Genomic DNA, 23564 nt, shown 5'->3' with positions numbered 1-23564 from the left:
ACTAAAATAGGTTTGCCGCCCAGCGCAGGGGAGCGGAAAGTACGATCGTAAAAAAGACAACGAGAGCTACAGAAGAAGACAAACATAAAAAAAACACACACGCATACACAAGAAGCGTGACCAAGTCAGACTCGTTCACATACAGCGGGGAATTCAAAAAATACAGTTGTGCTTATACAGACGTCGGCGACATTCAGTCCTCTTCATGGCCTGATGTTTCCTCAAACAGAGGTCGATCGTTCTATTGGTTGAACGTGTTGCAGAGCGCTTGCCTCTGTTTACCGTACGGTGGGTAAAAATGGTAAACACAAATGGTACAGCGGTTGAAAATGGCAAAAACAAAACACAAGCAAGGAAACGCACAGAGCACATTTCTAGCTATGTACCAACTAGCCACAGCGTCCGTTTTAGCTAAAGTCGCACAGAATATGTCGAATGGCTGCTTCATCCACGCAGTGATCACAAGCCGTGGTGATAACCATTCCTACGCAGAACGCACGTACGTACGATCGGTAAGTGTGGCACGAAGCCACATTCAGTGTGAATGGCTATAGTCTTTTCGGAGGAACTTGTGGCCTTGTATCAAGCCATGCAGTTCAGTATTTCTACACTTGGCTACGTATGTCCAAGTTAGTGAGGCAAATAATAAAAGTAGCGATATTCACGCCCAATTAAAAATGGGACGGATACAAACAAGAGATGCGACTACTGAGGAATCATTGAAGCTGGTGTTTTCTCCTTCCCATCATCCTCACCCTCACTTGTCGTCCCTATTCCTATCTATACTATACTATACTATACTATACTATACTATACTATACTATACTATACTATACTATACTACGCTTCACTCTTTCACCAATTCCTTTCCGTCCTCCTCACACTCACTTCTCTTTTTCCCATATTCTTATGCTATACTATACGTGGCTGTGCTAACCCTCCTCCTCTCTCTTCTACTCAAACTCACTTCTCTTTCCCTCATCATTGCTATACCGAACTATGCGTGGATAATGTATGCTTTTCCTCTATAATTATTTGTTTGTACCTACCTCTTTCTGTCTTTCTTCCCTTTCTTTTTCTCCCTCTATTTTTTTCTAAGCCACGCTTTATTCTCTAGCCTTTTTCATTTCCCACCTCCTCATTCTTACTTTCCTTTCCCATTCCTTTACTGTACCATACAACACAATGCTATGTTATAGTATTGCTAGCGTGCCTGAATAGCGGAGTGGTTACGACGCTCCTCTTCACCTCGTGTCTTTGAATCTCGCCTTGCCAAAAAATTTTAACATTATTTTCTCTCTATATAATCGTCTTCTTTTTTTCTTTTTTATTTCTCTATCCCACACATTATCCCACACATCGCGATTATTGTGTCTCACGCCTAAAAAAAATGGCGCGCATGTTCTGAGAATGAATCAGAAAACGAAGAAGACGGTAAAAACATAGCGCACCGGAACATGAGGATAATAACTCTTCTTGCCACTATCCAGTGCAACCAAAAGATCAGACAGTATCGCTGTTCAAAATCTGTTAGTGCGAGTCACGCCGACTGAACGGCACTTCGCTCGGCAAACGCCAGAGTGGTGGGGGTATTCGTTGATTTCTTTACCATTGTCCCCCACTGATAATGAAAAAAAATCAATTTCCAAGAAAACAGAAATAAAAATAACCCGAAAACAATAAATGCTACTTGTCAAATGTAGGTGGCTCTTTACTAATGTTAATTTCGGCACCGTGTCTACATTCAACCCGATTCCTTGTTTCAAGAAAAACAAAGAAAACGGTATCAGGTGCGTGACATTTCGCAATGGGCGCTTTCAGCGCACCAGCGAGTCTATGTGAAGAAGTTGAAGAGAGTATGCCTAAAATGACGCAACATGATATTGCAGGTAATACGAAGGCCGATCGCGCGAAGCCTTGTCAGAAGGGCTTTCTTCCAACTGCACTGAAATACCACGAGCCACAAGTTGAATAATTTTGTGAAAAATACCTTCGTAACTGTAGTGCATCTACTGAGAGTGTGTACAATTGGCCTCCTGATTATATATAAAAAAGTATAATTGTTGGGCAGTATATAATCAGAGGAGGAAATTACATCAATCTGACGTTCACGATTTTGGAGGGATTCTGGACGGGTGGTGAAAAGAGACATATACAGGATAAATTGGATGTGATTTTTTTATATTCAACGACGTCAGAGTCATAAAATGCTATGCAGTATCGCCATTTCCAATAACAATTACTAAACGAATGAAAGATGAAGAATTTTAAGGACCCGTTTTTCTTTGTTAGGTACAACATTTCAGGATGAGAACTAACAAGCCGAGGACAGCATTTGGCCCACTGCCATTGCTGAACAGGTGAGCCATCAGACGCACTACTATTAAAGGTGGCAGGTTTGATTTCTGCCGGGGACAAGTTATATTTTCTCGCTCTTTAATTTCTTCTAATTTATATTGTGATTGCTACAAATAATATCCCCCGTACTCTCATTGGCTCTATTGTCTGTTAGTTCTCACTGAGGTTGTGTTCGAAAATTAGCTAATATAAGAGCAGTCGGCAAACACAGTGAGGCGCACTCAAGAAAGCGACCAAACGTGCGAATATGACAATGCGAAAACTAACCTTGCGTCGTGAAAACCATGACTTCGCAAAGGGACAGTGATCCTTCGCCACCAACCATGTGAATGTAAACGTAGCGGCCCAGGATTGGGTAGGCGCACTCGAAGTCCTTGGTCGATCCATCCTCTGCAATTAGACGAGATGGAAATGTTACACCGGTTATAGATGATCGATTTCAAGGCTAAGAAATGTTCGATATTTCTAGATTGTTACCTCTGGTATATGTTGAACGTTATGTCTGCTTTTTCTTACTCAAGTATACAACTACCGTTTTGCAGTCATGCTGTGAACAGTGAACAGACTGCCATAGCAAAGTGGAACGCGGTATCGACTGCACTAGTGAAGACTTCTGCGCACCTATTCACAGACATCGTAAATATGGCTTCAGATAAGAGTTCAATACGAAATATGAAAGTTTGTTTTATTCTAACGACGCAGATCGTTGCGCCCTTAGACAGCAAACCAAACAATTTAATAGAAATGGCACGAAATATATAACTTGTTGACAATAATGAATAAATACGCATAAAACAACGTTTCAGATTATCATTTCTACTAAATACACGGTGCCTATTTCATGGACTGGCTTTCTTATGGTCTCATGGACTGGCGGTCTTATTGAAAAGCGTTGAAAGCTTTGGCTTCAGATGGAACAATCAAGCATTATGCACTTAACTTTGGGAACATGCCAGGGTGGTAAAAAAAAAATAACTGTATCCGAGAAAAAGTTCCCGAGCTGCTCGCGCTTCTGCATGTCCAATTCACAGCTTAGAATTATTCTGTTTTTTTTCTGGCTTGTTACAAAGCACATTACTTTGATACGTTTGTATAGATAGTTTGTATGAATAGCAGAGACGGTTTAGAAATATTAGATAGTTTATTTATTCTACCTGGTAGAAATGCATATCATCCTGTTTTAGGCCCTAGTGAAAAACTTCCAGGGCAGGGTGGTGTTCTGCTCTCACAGGCAAGTTAAGTTTACAGCTTAAAAGTTGACTAAAAAGAAAAACAATTCTTTTTTATCGAATTTTTAAATTACTGTTCTACAATTAAAAAACCATCACGCTTGCCACGAGAAGCAGCGAGATAAGCGAGAAAACGCGCAAAAAGAAAACGCACTTTATATTTCCCCCATCAAACTTCGTGACGTCAAACATTTTGACAAATGATCTGCGTCCTACACAGATGATTCTTATAATCAGTATAACTAAAACTGTTTTGTCAACCAAAGTGGCCATAAACTTAACATGGTAGGTTTCAGAAAGTTTGGTTGAGTCAATGTCACCAAAATAACAAAAATACACTTTGAACTTCATCACGACACATGCGGCGATATCAAACGAACTTCAAAATTGAAACTTTGCGCTTAATTTTTGTATAATAATAAAGATATGATTATGAATAATGGCATTAGAGTTTCAAGGATACAATTTACTTATCCAAACCGATTCAATGTCTCACTTTAGTGTCCCTTAAATGGCGCGTGCGCAAAAGAAAGAAAGAAAGAAAGAAAGAAAGAAAAAAAGAAAGAAAGAAAGAAAGAAAGAAAGAAAGAAAGAAAGAAAGAAAGAAAGAAAGAAAGAAAGAAAGAAAGAAAGAAAGAAAGAAATCCAGCTTCCGTGCCACTCACCCAATGTTCCCGGATACCAAGCGCACAGGCGACTCCCTTGCAAGCTCGACTGGTTACTCACTCGAATCTCCAAGTCATGCAGCGGCTGGTGGCCTGAAAACATCACGTGAATAGGACTGTTTAAATGCGCTGTCGTATCACTCGGAACATATCTACACTTGTTTTTTTAAACCTTCGAACAATAATTTTCTTCTTGTTGTTTTTCTTTGTATTTTCGCACCCCATAATATGCATCTATAATATATGATACATTATATGCGTCAGATACGAAGGAAAATTATTTTCGAGGGTTCGTTTGCTTGACACATCCCCAATAAATATCAGCGAATAATGAGCTCAAGGAAGGTAAAGAGAACGTTAACTGTACTGCTTTGGGTGTATAGTAGTCATTGTGATGTAGTGCGAAGAAAGTAAAGCGGATGGAAAGGCACCTTGTGGCCAGTAGAGACCAAGCCTGCTGAAGCTAGGAGGCATAAAAGGAGCGTTCTGCACTCACCGTCACAGCTACAATTGACGCCGATTACACTCCTTCGTTTAATGCACAGGTGTACTCGATAGAGTAGACCGGAGGATGACCGGTGACGTAGCTTAATTGGTAGAGCATCGGGCGCATTTTTCTAGGGTTGCAGGTTCAGCCTCAGTGAGCGGCAAGTTATCTATCCGCCTGCTTTCATTTGTTCAGTTATTTATTAATTACTACAAATAACACCCCCTTTACTTTCTTTGCCTTGATTCCCTGCTAGTTCTCATCAATGTCGTGTCTAAAAATTATGTGGAGATATACGGCATTAAAATTTTATAATAGACACTTTCAATATGCGAGTGGCACACCCTTCACTATTCCACTCACGAGAAAGCTGTCCCTATTCCTGAATTGTTAATTTCATCTTCATGGAATCTTGAAATAGAGAATATTTACGAAAACTAGGCTCCTGGACTAAAAATAAAGCTATATTTCAACAAACATGCGTTGCGTGCATGCACTCGGCAGTAGACAAGGGCTTTCCAGTCAGAGTGTTAAAAGAATGAAAAAGAAGCTTCCTGTGTGCCATGAAGTGTAAGAACGTTTCTCAGCGCAGTACAGTGTACACCCACGGCCACTGGAGTGTACAGAGTGTACACCACTCCTACAGAAAAAAAAAAGAGTGATTTGACTTCTTTTTGCGAGTCCTTTCACTTTTTCACCACAACTATTTAAGGAGATTTACACTCTCGTCGGAGAGTCATGGTACCCAAAAGAGACTTGGCGTGTCTTCATTGAGAGAGTCCTGTACATGGCAGGTCAGGCCTCGCCGCACATGAAACGTAACAAAAAATGCTTAAGTGTGCTTCGCATTCGCGGGACAGACCTCTGTTGGAGGTCAGCGCCTGTGTTGTGCGATTCTCTTTTTTGCACAGTTCTTCCACTTTCCCCTTCAGCTAAGGCAGGGTAGTAAACAGGATATTTGAATGCTGGTTCACTTTTTTACCTTTCTCTCGTGTTTAGGAGCGAAGCATCTTATGCATGCGCTCCGCTGTCATCGTCATCACCGTCGCCGTTGAAGTTCCCTGCGCCGGGAGAGCGCGCCGAGAAAAGCAACATGTTTGCGTTTCCAGTGCAGCGGAAGTGCAAGCGCGGCGGCAGATGGCACGCGCTGCGCCTCGCACGCCGCACTCGCATTTGTTCAGTCTTTCCCACCCCTCGCTCCCCACCCTACTGCATTCATGAAAGCTAACAGTGAGATGAAGTTTTTAATTTTTTTTTGACGTTTGAAGTTTATTCTTGCTTCCATTACAGAAACACGGAGCAGCAGCAAAAGGCTACGAAGGCCTGACAAAGGGCTTCGGAGATCAGGTGAATAGTCGTTTGCATCCCATTTCAAAGAAGGTTTGCTCATCGTTTCTGTTTGTACGGGGAACAACTGCTAGCTTTATTGCGATAGCAATTGTATGGGCAGTTTTTTTGCTGTCCCCGCCTCCCCCGTCACCATCATTCACGTATATGTGTACGTATCTATATATATGAAAACTCAAGAAAGAAAAAAGCCGCCCGCGCTCGCACCCAGCTCATCGTGATGCGCTGAAGCGCGCTTATCTCCCACGCGTACTTTTACCCGCGCATGGGGGAGGGGGTGTCAGATACTTGTGCACGCGCGCTTATGTTTCAGAGGGGAGAATCGTGTGTTTTCGGGTTTCATCAGAATGAATGCGTTAGTTGCCGGGCCCACGAAGGTCACTTTACTCGCTGCACAGGCCCCGTTTCCGAAAAGAGCGCGCTTTTCATGCCCAGTGAAGTAACAGTGAGGACACTTGTTAGTTTGCACTCGTTTGTAATTGTAATTACGTTTCAAACGTCGTTTTTTTAAACAGCGCGTCAAGTGTCAAGCGGTAAAAGTTCTTAGTTCGTTCTCGTCCTGTGTGTGCGTGTTGTTTTCATGTATCATTTGTGCGTGAGCAGTGCACTGCACGTTTCGATCTGCTTGCCATTCTCAGCGTAACATTCCAAGCTGTTGCTATCGCATTCATTGCCTCGCTCTCACGGCGAAAGTGTGACTTTTTCATGTCTCTCTCTCTCTCTCACACTGTCTCGGTGTACAGCTTACTGAGTGGCCTGAACAAAAAAAATATAGCAAATGAAGACATAAGGAAACCAATTGACCCTCTTCCATGTGCTCAAAGTGACAGGAAAATCTATGCCTATGTCTGAAATAGTGCATCTATGTGCTTCGATTTTTCGATGAATTCACCTTCTCGCTGCCAAGTGCCACTTTCTTGGGAAGCTGAACTGTTAGAGTGACTGCCCCGGGAAGCCGTTGGTGTATGTTCGTTCCCCGGACCAGAAGAAAGTTTTCGGCAACTAAGTTTCTGTGAAATTCGAATAGATTTCATCATGGCGTCTTGCTGCAAATGCGTTGTCAGTTTCTCTTTCAACCCCTGCTGCCATCTTGCAGTATTTTGCAGAGACTGACTTACAACAAGATGGACACATGGTGACAGTACTGTTGCAGTCGTTACTGATGATACCAATGAAAATTAAGCCGATGAAGAAAGAAGTACATTTTCGGCGAGCATGCACACTGCAGATTATTCCTTCTTGACCTGTAGGCAGTTTACTACAGCTCGCTGATCTAAGTTTAAAAAGTCCTTTAAGTGCTATTGGAATGGCTTTATTCATGCCCGTGATTCTGTCTTTTGAAGCCTCTATTCTGAGTTCGCTAGTGCGAAGGTTTGTGTGCCTATGCGGAATTACATGAGTGAAACCAACAGACTGACAAACTAATCTATATTATCCTTTAGTGTCGACACGTGCATACTTATTATTTTATTTATTTCTTTATTTTTTCCAGAAAAGTAGGGTGTTGATTTAATTTATTATCTATTACTAATAAAAAGCTTTATATTTTCTAAATTTGAGTAAGCATCATACTTTCATTCAAAATTCGTAATGTCTTTATTCTATAACCTGTATTTCTTTAAAATTCCATAAAATTTTATAATAGTACTCATTTCTTCGCCTAACGCCCCCAGTGGGCATGAGCCACAAGAGAAGGTCAACAAGAGCACGCACAAGGCGTGAAGGATAAACTAAGCCTGCGGGCGAAAGCACGGAAAAAACATACCGCAACATCCCCTAGTGAGAACTCGGACCACCCGGACCTGGTACGGCCTGAGTAGGTCCACCTGCCACCAGGGCGCGTTCTCTAGCTTCGTCTCGGTGCAGAAGCGATTTTCGTGCAGCGTCGTCAGGTCTCCGTCATTGGCGTTCTTCGAGTCGCCGCCCCTCACGGTGCTGGACTGGTTTGTGGGTTTGCCGTACGCCACGTTCACCGCTGAAACACGTACAAACCAGTTGAAGAAGGTGACAGAACGAGACGAAAAAAACTTATGACGCCATCTTGTTTGTTGTTATTCTGACATTTGTCATGAGGCCCTTTTTCGAATGTGTAGTTCCAGCAATTTTCTGTAGTGCTACAACAAACCTGGCGCATTACTTATTCGGCGCCTGCTGTGACAACGCATCTTTGCTGCGCTACAAGCTCTTCCCATTGCACATAAGCTGTTTGCTTACGCCCCCTACAGAAGGCGCTTCTGTTGTCACAAAGTATGTCTGGTGCACAACAGAAATCGTTGTCTCTGCGTCAGGAATCTGTTGTAACCACACATGCTTTAACAACAGCAAATGCTGTTGTCCCGGCGGGACGTTCTGGTGGCATTTTCATTAGGAAATGTAAACATTCTGATAGAGTTTATGGCTGGCTGAGTTAAATAATTCTAGAAAAGTATACGGCTTCAGCCCCACTTTCAACAACAGAGTTGTTAAACTAGGTGGCTATGCGCCACAGAATACAGGTATGAGCCAAGCATCTCCTAGAACAGCATATCCATTCATAGTAAAGAATAGCAAGGGCGTAGAAAAGGCAAGATAGGGTGAGGACGCAGGATATAAGGAGGGTACAGGGGGAAACATGGCTAGTTTTCGCTGCGCTGACGGTGGTTATGTGCCTTGCAGCTCCTAGAATTCGTGGTACAGTGCAGCGAAGGAGTGGTAAAAGAATGGAAAAGCAAAGTACAAGAGAGGGTCCTTTGTGCCCCGCCCCTAGTCCCCTAATAGGAGGGAGGGGGGCGCAAAGGCAGCCCCATACATTGACGCAACAGGGAGGGAGAACGCTGCGACCAACCTTCGCTTCTGCCATTGTAAAAGCAACAACATCGACACAAGCCCTAGTGAAAAGCATGCATGGATTACTAAAAAATACTTATATTTAAGGCCAAAGTATCATCATACGTGATACTAATGACAGGAGGCAATGCTTTCTATTTTCATGGGTGACCATCGCACCTTAATGACAATGAGGTTGTAAGTTCAGCGCCATCACTGTCGTGTTTGCTTCGTCGCGTGTCGCTTGTGCCGTTTTACTTTTTAAATAATACGGAAGTGCAACATTTCGTCTTCTTCAGCGTTCAACGTTAACAAAATTTTAAGCGTACAATTTAAATATTTTGAAATTATCTTGTTTTTAACGCTTAATAACCGACTGAAATCACTAAGTGGACCACTTCAACGCAACAAACAAAACGGTGTCTTTTACTGTGAGCTGTAATCTACCTTTTTTTAAACATGATGTAAGATGTTCTTCTACATTTTTTTCCTGCTTTGATACTTTGTGGATAAAATTTAAGTTTAATCTAGAACCTACCTACGCATGCTTCAAAATTTCAGTTGCTGTGGGGCTGCGCACATCAGTAATTAGAATTCGTCGATGTGGATATGGGTGCAATTATAAATAGATAAACAAAAAGATAAATAACTAAACAAATAAACACCGTTTCGGTTACCTTAGGGCAACAAATGAAACAGCTACCAAACAAATATTCTTAAAATACTTCGTAGCACTTAAAAAACAAGTCACTAAATTTCAAATGTTTCTTTGCTTCCCAAATACCTTGCTGCACCAAACAGTACCACAAACGGGTGCGCTGTACAGATTTTGATAAACTCAGTTCATACCACCGCTGTGGGCACCCATATACGGTGAAGCTTCAGTCTATGAATAGAACATAAGTATACAAGTTGTATATTCTATTTTTTTACAAAGCGGTCCTGAATGCACGCCGTTAAAGGTATGACCAGAACAGTTGTTCCAGAAAGCTTTTTATTTCTGTTGGAGAATGTGGTGAAGTTACTTGCTAATGTACTTTTTTTTTCTTCTTTTTTTAGCGTTCTACTTTCAACGTCATTCACAAGGCTTCTAGCGTAGGGACGTTTTAATGCATTTCATTTCACCGAATTCCATTCCGCGGCACTAAATAAGCATTTTGTCACATCACTCCGCGCGAAGTTGTTCCAAGAGCTAACTGTGCATATAGCAGCTAGCTTACCGCAGTATGGAAGGCCACCGACCCATCGTCCTTTGTCTGAGCATGACCTGGTAGTTGAGCTGTAAGACAAACAGAACATCGACTGAGCAATGTTTGCGAAAACGTAGCAGCAAGAAAGAGGAGCTGGGGTCAGGCTAGTTGTCGGGGTCCTCACTAACTTTTTCAGGTACGTCGACCAAACCTATAGTTTTTTATTGTGCGTTTAGCTTGCCTCCAACCATGAAGTAAATGACGGTTTTTTTCGCCATCGGCTGCGTAGTGTTTCCATCGACCACTAAATTAAAGTTTCACGCCGGAAGTGGTGTCACTGTCCTACGGTTGCTATGTTTGCGTATGTCTGTGTCCCACTGTGTATATGTGCTTCTTTTACCTTTATATCCCGTCTCGGCCCGCTGCTCCATGTTCAGTGTGTGCCAGCTGGCACGCCAACAGTCATCAGTGTCGCTACCCTTGTCCCTGACCATTCTCCACATGCTCGAGTTCAAGTTTGGTGCCACTAGTGCCTCCTCAATGAAACTTCTCTCAAAACACTGCATTCTTCTCACCTCGGTTACAAGTTACTAGAGCTGAAACATTCTGTCATACACGCTTCACCCCTTCCCTGTTTTTGCCATCTGCAATGGTCCTAAAAGGCCGCAGATGATGATGATCGTGCTAACCCTGTATGCTTGCTGCGGCTGCGGCCACTGCAAGCAAAGTACCGGGTTGGTTGGGGAGACATGCAGGACACATCATAATCACTATCATAATCATCATCATCATCACCACCAAGATAAAGGAGGGGTGTGGAAACAAAAGAGCTCTTATGGACTAGTAATAGGGCACCATGTTGGCTCTGTGGCGGCGGTGCCCGCTTGCTTACTCGAAGGTCACGTGTTCGATTCCAATCTTGGCGTTCGAATCTCGCTTGAAGCAAGACGGTAAAGGCCCACGTTCTGTGCAATTTTAGGGCACGTCAAGCAATGCCAGGTGGTCGAAAGTACTTATAAAGGTCCACTGTGGCGCGTCTAATGGTTTCTACTGCTTTGAAACACTAAGCGTCAGAACCAAAGCGGAAAAAATGTGACAAAGAACCGAATAAACGGTGGTTAACCCATCAATAAAAAAAATGTGCTAACAAAGTAAGCGATGCGCAGAAAACAATTGTTAGTTGAAAAGCTACACTGACTATATTGTAATAATGATATAATTTGTGGCTAGTTATTACGAGCCATCAAGAAGCATTAAAACAAACCTGATTAGGTGACAGTAAAATGTCACGACACTTTGCAGGGTTATTATTGCAAGTAACACTAGGGAGACGGGATGTTTTATAGAATTTATGCACAAGGCAGTAAAACCTGTTTATAATGAAACATTTTTTGCGGCAATAGCTTCATGTTTTATGGCGTAAATGCGAAGTAATTGGAGGGGACGAAAGAACAACTTTCCATCGCTATAGAGACAGACAACATTCGAACCATTGAACTTCTTATCCCAAAGTCGAAGCTTCAGTTCCAAGCGACAACAAATTCTATTTCGTCAACTCAATGACATCAATGTGATAATTATTCAAATGCAATTATCCTAAATTTATGTAATCTCTCTGATAATTCCGGAATTAGTCAAATACTATAAATAATCTCCCACTATACCTTCCTTGGTCTCATTTTTTACCGGCATTATATGGCGTGCAGTGATCGCTTAACTGAGATATCTGAGCGCTCATTATATACCTCACCTGTTTTTCAGTGGGACATCGTTTAAAGAGATCTTTAGTGGGGACGGCTGGAGTCGTCAGTGCATAACACGCGATGTTATCAATTAAATATCAGCCCTTCCATAACGCAGCCAAGTACAAAATGAGGTTAACAATTTGACCAGAGAGGTGCAGTTGCTTTCCAAAGCAAAAGTTAACCAGGCTAAACCTTGATGATCTATCCTCCTTTTAACTTCGCTTTGGTGTAGTAATTTAGGTATTCCCGATGGGACATTACTTTAAAAAGCGATAACGAGATAATCAAGTCTTTTGAGCTGGCGTAATGCTCCGCTACCACTCGAGCAAAAAAAAAAGTAACGAATCTTATATGTCTGGTAGTCCTCCAATTAATAGCCTTAGAAATATTAAGAATAACAGTGCCTTGGAGCCCCACTGAAGCAGTTCTTCAATGGATTACTCGCACACTTATTCTTTCCGTTAACCGGATTATTCGTTGCGCAAATCTTACAGCACACCATGGCAGACACTTCTCAATTATTTATCTTTCGATCATAAGAACGTTCAAATGCCTCGTTTAGGCTTCCGTGCACAGCGAAAACACTAAGCCTTGCTTAATCACACAAATTTAGTGAAAAACGTTTAATCGAAAAAAAGTGCATGTCAGAAAAAAAGGCCATATAGCGTGTGTGAATAGGCAATGTTGATTGTTGTCTTTAAAAACTCGAACAAAATGAACAATGAATTATTCTGTTATTGTAAGATGTAGGTCAAAATCATTAAGTTATAAGTACGTATTGAGAAAGTATCGCGTTAGTTCGTTATTCGTAAAAACTGCTACTAAAGGTATCACGCACGTGACAATGTTGACTATCCCTTCATTCACACACACAAAAAAAAAATTGGCAAGAAGTACGGGGCTCTTGTGAACATTGCGTATGCTTTAAGTGATTGTCGTAGTGCTTAACAAAGTGCATTTCTTAATGTCCTGTATTCGCGATAATCTTTTGTGCAAGAATCGATCATCCACGTGCACAAATCCGCACATATCAGGAACCACCGTACTCAAGAAAACAAACGATACCTAAGAGCTGCTCTTTCACTTGATCCGTATAACAAACGCTTATTAAATGAGGACGTTTCACACATCTCAAGTTCTCCGTTTATTTGTTCATTTGAACGGATTAACGTTCGCTACGATGGAAAAGCTACTACGGTGCTCGTCAGATGACACTTATGTCGCGGGTTCGACCCCGGCTGCGGTGGTAGATTCCAATGGATGTGAAATGCTAGACACCCGTGTTGTGTGCGATGTTGGTGCACGTCGAAGAACACCAGAGGGGTCGAAATTTTTTTGGAGACTTTCACTACGGCGTCTCTCGTGATTATATCGTGTTGTTGGGACGTAAAACGACATATATTATTATTACGAACGGATTACCGCTGCTCTTGTGGTTATCCATTACTTCTACATTTCGTTAGAAAAAACAGAGGGAACTTGGCAATAAAAAAACTGGACTAGCAGTGAAGAAAAGAAGTGTAGATTCAAGGGCTGGCTTCCTGTGTTAGGCACAACGTTTAGTGAGATCTAACAGGTAATAATCATGCCAAGAAAAGTATATGGGAGGGTACAGGAGGTATACATGTAATGTAACTGTGACTTCCAGTTCTATGCAGCACACACCCACTGGAACATTCTGTTGAACACACAGTGCAGCACGACAAGCTATTCGGCTTCCCAGAGTTTATTGTTTTAAAATAGGGCCCCATGTATTTCGAGTTGGCGATGTATTTGTACTGGGAAGCCATACGCTTTCTGGTGTGGTACTGCAATTTTACCAGAATGCTCCAGCGGATCTTAGCTGCATATGAGGGGGAGTCGTTTTTGATGACTAGCTCTCTTTGTCAGATATAATATTTTTCGCCAACTTACTATTCAGTTAGGGAAGAACGCTGTTCGTGCCGCCAAGAAATGGCGCCAAGTACTGATGTCCTCTAGAGATACTATGCTACCTGTAAGGTGCAGAGCATCGCCAAGGTACGCCGTGTTGGGCTACATCTCTATGCGGGAAAGCCACGTTTCGTCTACGTAGGAGACGTGCTCGCGGTACGTAGCCAGTGCTTTATTTTCCTTTTTGTTTTTGTTAATAAAACTAGGTTGCTTGGCTCAAATTTACTAGCCGCGATATCACGCTGATGCTACTAGTATGTTCTGTGCCAAATACTGGGAGTTAAAAACGACGTCAGGTGTTATACCTCGAACAACATTTTATCTTCGCGCTTCCATTTACTATCCAGCCAGAATATGATATTTTTCCTTCGCGTTTGGCTCTCTTGCGCTAACTGTGGAAGGGGGTAAACTGTTCTGGAGAGTGTTCAACCTGACCAGACTTGAGAGCAATAACCATGCACACTTGACTTGCATGTACACGCGATTGTGGCTCAAGAGTCTCGAAGATGTGACTGCGCGATTCAAGTGCGATGTCGCGTCCAAGATTCGTCGTGGTTAAAACATGAAACATGAATTCAACTGAAGTGAGCAAACTGAGCCATTGCACGCACAGTTGAATTCCTCTTTTTTTTCTTTTTTCTTTTTGCAATGTTGGTGAACAATGTTTTGCAGGTTTACAATGTTAGTCGAACACAAGGTATTCGCAAGTGAACGCAAAAGCTTTCTTGCAGCTAAAACGGCAAACTGACATGTCACAGCATGACATTAAATTATGTGCGGGCTTTTGCGTCCCAACACCACGATACCTTTACTAGGCAAGCTGTAGTGTAAGGCTCCTGAAACTTCGAAAGCCTGGTGTTATTTAACGTGCACCTAAATCGTTTCGCCTAAGTCGCAAATACAGCCGCTGCGGTAAATTTAACCCGTAACCTTTGGGATGAATCCGAGCACTGCAACCACTAAACCACTGCGTCGGCCCGCAGCAAGTCACTAACACCAACGCTATTCGAGAACAGATATCAGACTTACCCGAATAGTTCATATCCTGGATCGCACGTGTAGGTGGCCACTGTGCCCGACGAGAGCTCACCGTTTGTGAAACTAACTGTTGCGTACAAAGGCACGGCAGGGGGTGGACAGGACTCCGCTGCAAACGTAAAAAAAAGAAAACGTGGAACTATTAGAGTAATTGGCAGTCACGTTAAGGTCGGCGATTCATGCTGGAAGCTTTGGAACGCTTCTGCATGCACAACACAAGCATGTTTTCGGTTGAAATTTCCAGAAATCGGCTGGGTGTTGAGTGGTCACTACGTATCCTAACTTAGTTGAGCTCAGCCAAATACCCATATATTACAAAGATAAAATGGCAAGAACCTGGCAAACAACCAGTTCTGTTGCATTTGTTCTTCGTCTAAGTAGCTACATTAGAATGTCGTACCAAGAATCGATTGGTTTGTGGGGTTTAACGTCCCAAAAACCACCGTATGATTATGAGAGACGCCGTAGTGGAGGGCTCCGGTAATTTCGACCACCTGGGGTTCTTTAACGTGCACCCGAATCTGAGTACACGGGCCTACAACGTTTCCACCTCCATCGGAAATGCAGCCGCCCCAGTCGGGATTCGATCACGCGACCTGCAGGTCAGCAGCCGAGTACCTTAGCCACTAGACCACCGTGGCGGGGCTGTCGTACCAAGAAGCTCAAGTTGAAGCTTCACTGTGTATCGGTGGCCTATTAAATTTATCGTAACACCGAATGCGATAAGGAACACTGGAAGAAGAAGATGATCATCTGCAAATTCTAGGTCAACAAATTAGAATCAGCAATGTCGAAAGAATACTTCTTTTTTGTATCTGTACACACTTGCGGTACTTAGTCGCAAGTACACCGTAGCAATTTCAATCATTTTCGATTATTATTCCACATTCTTGAATCCGTCATTGCTTTAACCACCAACTCAGCTCAACGTGGCAAGTAACGTTGAAACAGTGTTGCACAGGTTGTAAATTCATGACGAGTGAAATCAGCCCGAAGTCAACGTCAGACCACATGGGAAAGGCCACAGGACAAGCGTGCACCTAAAGGATGAAGCTTTGACTTCAAAAAGAGTTCATTCATTGGTGATCTAAAACAGATGTTCACCAAGAAAATAAACGAAAAATTCTCAAATGTGTACAGTGGCGTCTACTGTTAAGGCGCCACAGTCACTAGTGTACTGCAGTACCATGCACTGCTGCCATAACTAGGTTCAACAGCGACGTATAGCTCTCCAGAAACGTCGTAAACGTCAAGTGTCTGTTTAGGCCCTGTGACCACTACCTGTCAAAGTACCAATAGACTCTCCCCATGAACGAACAATGATCTAATACGAAACCGGCTACCATGAAGTACCTTGCTTTGTTTCCAAGTAAAATATTGTTGATTTACATGTGGGGTTTAACGTTCCGAAACCACCATATGATTATGAGAGACGCCATATAGTGGAGGAATTCAGAAATTTCGACCACCTGGGGTTCTTTAACGTGCAGTCAAATCTAAGCACACGGGCCTACAGCATTTTCACCTCCATCGAAAATGCAGCCGGCGCAGCCGGGATTCGATCCCGCGACCTGCGGGTCAGCAGCCGATTACCTCAGCCACTAGACCACTGCGGCGGGGCTTCCAAGTAAAACAAGATAGTCGCACATTTCTTTACACATTTACCCAAGAAACAAAGGCAGGAGCCATCTTCTTTTCTTCTGCCTATTCAATAGCATGGCAAACCGCACCCTTTCGGACGACGTCCACAGAGAGGTCATCATGTGAAAGCACGTTATGACTTCACAGTGACGTCCTCACAACACCACCACTTTGGCAACATGACACGACATGGCGATGTCCTATGGTGAGGTCATCATGTGACAATTTTTCGCGTCACTTGTGTTGAGGTCGATGGTCCCTTATTGCGTTTCTTGAGACATTTGGGGCTTTTCAATCTCACCAGCTTTGTTTCTTTATTACAGCTAGAAAGAAATAAAGGCACCAACATTACCTCACGCGCGTCATGACCCTTTCCTATAGCATGGGGTCATTGTCGTGCCTTGGCAATCAGCATTCACGGCCATCCTCGGCGGAAGGAGCGTTCACCTGTCCGAACCCGCGACCATGCCACTCGGCCTCGTCTGTGCTGAGGTCAACTCTAAACAACTCGGCACTGGCGTCAAGGGCCAGCAAAATGATCGCGTCACCGGCCATTCGAGCCCAGAGGTCACCACCTCTATTTTCACGATGTCATCTCGCCCACCGAGTGAGCGGAGCAAGCTTTCTAGAAACACCTTCCAGTCGTCTGTCGATCAGGCCCAAAAAGCCACATGATGTTCTGTGCAACTGGTTAAGACGATTGCAAGGCGAAGGTCGCTTTATTTTGCTTCTCATCCCATTTATTGATCCTCCTTCCCACACTTCGCGGAGCATTTTCTGCACGTAATCTGATGTGACACTGCCTTCATGATTAGTGCACATGTGACCAACCGATGTCAATTGATCGAGTTATCATGGCACCTCACGTAATTTGATGTAATATGACGACATGATGACGCTGCAACATATCGAGGTCCTTTACATAATCACGAAGTGATGTCCTGACATCATCGCCTGACGATTTCTTGCGTAACTCGTACTGACGTGGCCGACGATCCATTTTCGAGCTCGATCAGGCATTAAGAGCTCTCACCTTGAAATCAATGTGCAACCATGGTGAAGGGTAGTTACGCTGCCTACAGAATTCAACAACTGTGTGCTAGGTCAGGTCACGAAAGGAATAGGGGGCAACGTGCCAGTCTCTTGCGTCAAAGTTTTAAAGGCGGTTTTGAAACCTGCCTGATGAACTTATTCCTATTTATTCAACGGCTACAGCAGGTACTCTTTTCCATTCTTTTGCGCAAGTTCTAATTTTTGCCCTTGTGCATTGCGTTTCCTTTTTACACATAAAACTACGTATAATGGCAAGCCACATAAATAAAATAATGATGAATACCATCGGAAGTTTTCAAGCAGCAACTGTAACCAATAGTATCCGAACAAAAAGTGAAAAAGGTGGGAATTCAATCGCTGACACAGCGTTGAATTTCGCACAATTCAGCGTATTTCTTCCTGCAACGATATCGCTATCGTCTCACGTTTCCTGTGCTTTACTATGTATCGATTTCAATGGGCCAAAGGGTGTTGCAGGTCTTTCCTGGCAGTTTGTCTCTGTCGGACACAACGTGCATAAATACGTCATTTTTGAAAATATGTGCTCCTTCTTTCTCGAACGCAGCTGGACTATTTTCTAGAGTTAAAATTCGCGAAGCAAGTCCAGCTCATTGATGAAATATTCATCTCACGGTTGCTTTCTTTTTTAGGTCGTATATGGTTTCTTTGTATTCGTCCCTCTGTTTAAAAAAAAAGGTTAAAAAAAGAAGAAGACTGTTCATTCGACTACTCGGGATGCAAGTTCATTCAATACTGAAACGAAACTCACGGTCGAGAAGGTTGACTTTGAAAGGATTGTCGGTGACTCCGATGAAGAAAAAAAGAAAACCGAAGAGAGAAACGATTCAAAATAGCGAACTGTTGGGCTAGTTGGTTTGACATTTGGCAAAGGAGAGCGAAGGCTTGGGAAAGAAATAAGACGCAAGTTGAGCGTCTTTGTACGAAGTAGTCTTCTTTTACTTCGCTCTTTCTATGCCAAAAGAGGAATACAAAAAGCAATGAATAAGACCTGAAGGGCCCACTTCGATGTTCATTTTACTGCGGTGACCCGGCAGGACGCAACTGCACGAAATAGGCTAGAGGGGAGATAGAAGAAACATCTCACATTTTGACTTTGTCGGGGTATGCATTGGCCAAGCTCAGGTCACACAAGAAAAAAAACTTGAATCAGGAGAAGCTCTCTTGCTTCCGATGACAAAGGGAAATGCGGAAACTGCCGGTGCTGTAAGCGAGCGTTGGCTTTGCCTGATAATTCGATAAAGTTGCTTAGTTTTATGGCTTATTTCTCTTTTTTCTTTTTGAAGCCAATACTTCTTGCGGCCCGAATACGGCGCCTTTCACGATCGCCATTAAACGGTTCCTTAGAGACGGACCTGGGCCCAATTCGAGATAAACCGAAATTCTGCGCAAAACGGCCGCAGACGTTCATACAAACGGCACTCCAAGTGATGGAGCGTATACCACTTGACGCCTCACCATAAGCGCATTGAAGAGCCTCTAAAAGACCGCTGAAAATAATAAGAATGAGCTAGTTATTATATCGTTTCCAGTCTTTTAGGCACTAACCATGACACCGGCAGTGCGATCATGTGACGTCACGAGGAAATAAGTTCTCGGCCATACGCGATACATGTCATTTGTGCGTCGTCTCCCACATCCTGCTTTGTCATGTTGTTGCGCACATCATGCGTGATCACCTGGTCTCACTTGACCGTGTTTTCGACTGTGAAAGTGGCGATAACAGCATGTGACCGAGAAACGCAGAACCCTGACAACATTAACGCCAGGTGCTGATATTTTCCACGTGTTTAATGAAGAACTGAGTGGCGAGGAGGAGAATATAGCAGCCTTAGAAATTGTTGTGAAGGCTACAAATAAAACCAATTCTTCGTCTTTGAACTCAGCATTGTTTCAAGTCCCGTTAACTTTTTTTTTCAAGTCCCGCGGTCATAACGGAGTGACCTAAAAGCGATACCCTTATCCAATGAATACTCTGATCGCTGCATTGAATTGTTTTACTCATTTCATTCTCTCTCTTCGAGTCTCTTATTTTGTTAAGCCGAGTTACCTCGAAGTTTTTTCTTTGTTACTTTCTTACTTAAGCCAAGTCAGGAGTTCTAGTTTGGGTTGTCATCATCGTGGGTTATCCTACACTCTTCTCTCCTTGTTTTGTCTTTTTCCGTCAGCCCAGTTTATCTTCTAGCATTTCAAGCGAATGAGCAACTCACTCAATCCACTGTGCGAGTCTCCCGCCTTACGTAAGCCTGATCGCTGAAAGCCCTTTCCCTCTACTCCTCTCACGAGACCGTCTCATCTCTACCCAGGTCACGTATAGCCTGCTTGACGTCTACTACTACTACTACTACTACTACTACTATTACTACTACTACTACTACTACTACTACTACTACTACTACTACTACTACTACTACTACTACTACTACTACTACTACTACTACCACTGCAGCTGCCACAACCACTATAACGTCAACGACAGCACTTTTGTGAATGTAATCAACAATTAAAGTCACCACTCAAATTAATATTATTATTATTTGTTGGTATTTAACGTCCCGAAACCATCATATATAGATGAGAGACCCCGTAATGGAGGGCTTCGGAAATTTCCACCCCTTGGAGTTCCTTAACGTGCACTTAAATCTAAGCACACGGGACTCTACCATTTCCGCCTCTATCGAAAATGTGGCTGCCACGGCAGGTATTCGATCTTACGACCTTAGGGTCAGCAGCCTAGTGTCCCAGCCATTCGACCACCATGGCAGGTCACCACCCAAACTAGATTAGCCAAAAGACAAAGGTGTTTCCCTGTTTAGAGGGGTCCTAATCGGCTAAACGAGTGTGAAACCTCACCCTCCTTTGAACTCTCTAATCTGCTTTGAGCCCGTGGCTTGAGTTACTGTCGACTCCCTACACCTGCTATGAAATAAAAGAGAAGAACGGAGAGAGCCAAAGAAACAAAGAAGCGAGAAGCGTAAGGGAAGCCGTTGCAAAATTTCGCCGAGTGCTTCTTTCACGGTTGGCGAGCTGTCCACCTCCTCGTTCCGGGTCGCTTCGAAGGCGAGAAGACCTGACGACGTCGGGTACCCGCCTGTTTTGGCTTCGGTGACGGCTGGCGTCAAGGTTAACGCACTCTGCGGGGCGTTTTTCCTCTCGGAGACGCGACCGCAAGGAGACAGCTGTCTTCCGACGTCGCCGCTGTCACTTTGAGGTCTTCTCCGGGGTACTTCGCTCTCGCTACTGCGTCTGCTCGGCCGTCAGAAGTCTTGCCGCGTTCCTATTTGCTTCTTCGTTTCGTTCATCACTGTTTCCGCGCACACCTCTCAGCTTCTACCTCTTGCTTTTTCGCGAAACGCTGGCAGCCTAGACTGGCGAGGAACGTCAAGCGGTAAGGGGACGTTTAGAAATTTAGCGTGAGGGTGACAACGAGTGCCATCTTTGCGTGACTGTAAATTGTATAGCGCACGAAATGGACGACACATAGGAAAGATACACACACATCAAGCGCTTTTTTGTGTGTGCGTGTATCCATCTTACGTACCGTTCATTTCGTGCGCTATCTAAAGCCATACTTTACCAACACGCCCAGCCTTTAACCTTACCTTTGCGATGACGATAATATCAAAGCTGCCGTTGGCCTCGAAGTCTCTAGTGTCTGTGTATAGGCAGCATTGCTGACCTCACCAAAAAGTGCGCTGCCACCATGCATTCGAAGTGCATTCAAATGCAAATTAATAAATATGCTGTATGTAATGTTCATATAACAACGTTATGACGTCTATATATTGTCACGGGGTCGTGACGGCGACGAAGAGTGCAGGTCGAAGATCAAACTGTTTATTCGACCGAGCTTCCGGCCGGTAAACAAAGCGTCAGATTACCGCGATACACATTGACACTGACAGCGGCGAACAGCGCGTTGGCCGTCGATCAACTGACAAGCAGCGAAGCTCGTGGGCTTTTATACATGTGTCGTCGAATATTTCAGCGTTATCGCAGGCGGCCACGTACTTTCCAGAATAATCTGTACCGTTCACGTTGAGCGAGATCTTAACAAAATGATCTACTACAGCCCCGAAGCTTCTCAAACACTGCGGGTGTGTTTTGCACTGAAGATTACTTGTGGAACAGGGCAAAGTGTAATGGGGCGATAACAAAACTTGAGGAAGAAATGTGGCAATATGATGGTATAGGAGATGTGTACGGAAGATTCGCTGGTTACGCGATCATCCCCGAACAAGCCCCTCTAACATCACTCACTTTGCGAATATGGCGGTGACGTTTTTTCCTTTGAGAGAGTTCGTTAAATTTTCTGAATAATTAGTTGGGTTTTACGTCCTGAAATCCCGATGAAATCGTGACAGACTCCACAGTGAAAGGCTCCTGAAATTTCGACCGCCTGGCGTTCTTGGCGTGCAATCGCTCACGGTAGTCTATAGAGATTATATGGTATACTCGACTGCTGATCCGAAGGTCGCGTGATCGAATCTCATTCGCTGCGGCCGCATTTTCGATAGAGGCGAGAATGATTGAGGTCTTTGTACTTATATTTATAGGCTGAATTACAGGCTGGGTCCAAGCTTGTTGGTACAGTGGCATTATGACAACGGTAAGCGCACAAACATCGGAACAAGAAGACAACACACAGAGCTCTACTTCCAGTTCATTTTCATTGAGACACAAACACGCTATGTAAGTTATCTTTTCACTAACGAAATAGTAGCGCGCACGCTTGAGAACTGAGCTAAGAGTTTCTCTCTTACTTCTGCATAATCTCTCTCTTTCCTTCCCTTCACGATAAATATTGCAGGCTTTGTCAGCGCGTGCATGAAAATTGGACGAAGAAGAACGAGCAAGAATTTTCAATTTGTGGCAAAATTTATGACGCTCTCAAACACAAAATCGACAGGGTTAACATGGCATTTATAGCTGCACGAAACCTCCTGAAGTGTCCGAAATTTCTGAAGCCCTTCACAATGGCGTCCTTCATAATGATATTGTGGTTTCAGGACGTTGAGCCCCAACATTTAATGAACAAATATAAGCTCGCTGGACTGTAGCGATTCGCCTCCCCCTAAATGCACCCGCCCCGGCTTGAACCATAACCGCTAAACCACCGTGGCAGGTAGGTTGTTTATTACTTTAGCAAGCTATAAGAGAGCCACCTAGGCTTACCTAACAAGGCGTGTCTTTCTTGTTTAGTGGTTCCCGAAAAAAAAAATAGACGTACGGAGTTAAGAAAGAACTGCGAAGCCAGGATAGTGACTTCGCGTTTCTGCGCTTCGTCCGTGCGTCCAATTTTCGCTGCAACCACTGAAAACGCCCCATCACCAAGTAGCCAACATGCAAACCATTCAACTTAGTGTCTTCCTTATTGTACGCGTAGCCTCAGGCGGCACGTTTAACTAACTCCCAGACTGATATAACAAACGCTTGTGTCTCAAAAAAAAATTGACCGCCATTACTTCGCTCTCTATTGACAAGGAGCACGGCGCTAACTCGATTTGTCCCGAGTCTCGGCCCGAGCACGGCTTTTTTGGGTGCCTAAACGCGTTCTGGTCAACGAGGTTTATCCCCGAAAGTGATTGCGACAGCGCGTTGCGCGGCGTTCCTCTTCGTTAGGCTCAGCACACGTGGGACTCACGAAGACGAGGTTGCTTCCAGCGTGGTTGTCTGGGCCTCGCTTTCGAGAGCAAAGACAACCTCCGTCGTTGTTGTCCCCCTCCTCCCCCCTTCTTTTTGGTCTTTGCCGTAAGCCTGGTAGATGCAAGCCTGGCACGCAAAGCCTGACCTGCAAGGGGCGAACACAATAGAGAGCTCTCCGACAGAGCATCGCGCAAGCAATCTCGGTACGGTACGAGCACCTCAAAAACGCGGCACAAAAGATCCCGTTGCTTGTATTCTGTTGGCTGGAACAACGGGAAAAAAAACGGCTCTGTGGTTCCTGCTTCGCGTGTGAGCGCGTTGTGTCATCCCCTTCGCTCGCATTGTGGTTGGCGACGTCAAAGGTTTCGGCTGTATACGGCGCTTGCGCAGGAAGACGGCGCTGCCCCGGA

The 23564-nt window shown here is 43.9% G+C and overlaps 1 protein-coding gene across 2 annotated transcripts in view; it reads right to left on the bottom strand.

Moving 5' to 3' along the window:
* Nucleotides 1-23564, bottom strand: part of LOC119163470 (P-selectin-like) — a 216295-nt gene that overhangs the window by 53656 nt on the left and 139075 nt on the right. For both annotated transcript variants that reach the window (XM_075873132.1, XM_037415475.2), the window contains exons 2-6: nt 14788-14905; nt 10112-10170; nt 7852-8061; nt 4253-4345; nt 2626-2748 (exon numbers count right to left, since the gene is read on the bottom strand). In XM_075873132.1, the coding sequence (XP_075729247.1) occupies nt 2626-2748; nt 4253-4345; nt 7852-8061; nt 10112-10170; nt 14788-14905 (603 nt within the window). The remainder of the gene's footprint in view (nt 1-2625; nt 2749-4252; nt 4346-7851; nt 8062-10111; nt 10171-14787; nt 14906-23564) is intronic.

Source organism: Rhipicephalus microplus, chromosome 9, assembly GCF_043290135.1.
Source record: "Rhipicephalus microplus isolate Deutch F79 chromosome 9, USDA_Rmic, whole genome shotgun sequence".
Taxonomy (NCBI): Eukaryota; Metazoa; Arthropoda; class Arachnida; order Ixodida; family Ixodidae; genus Rhipicephalus; species Rhipicephalus microplus.
The sequence above is the reverse complement of the archived record's forward strand: the minus strand, read 5'-3'. Positions and strand labels throughout refer to the sequence as shown.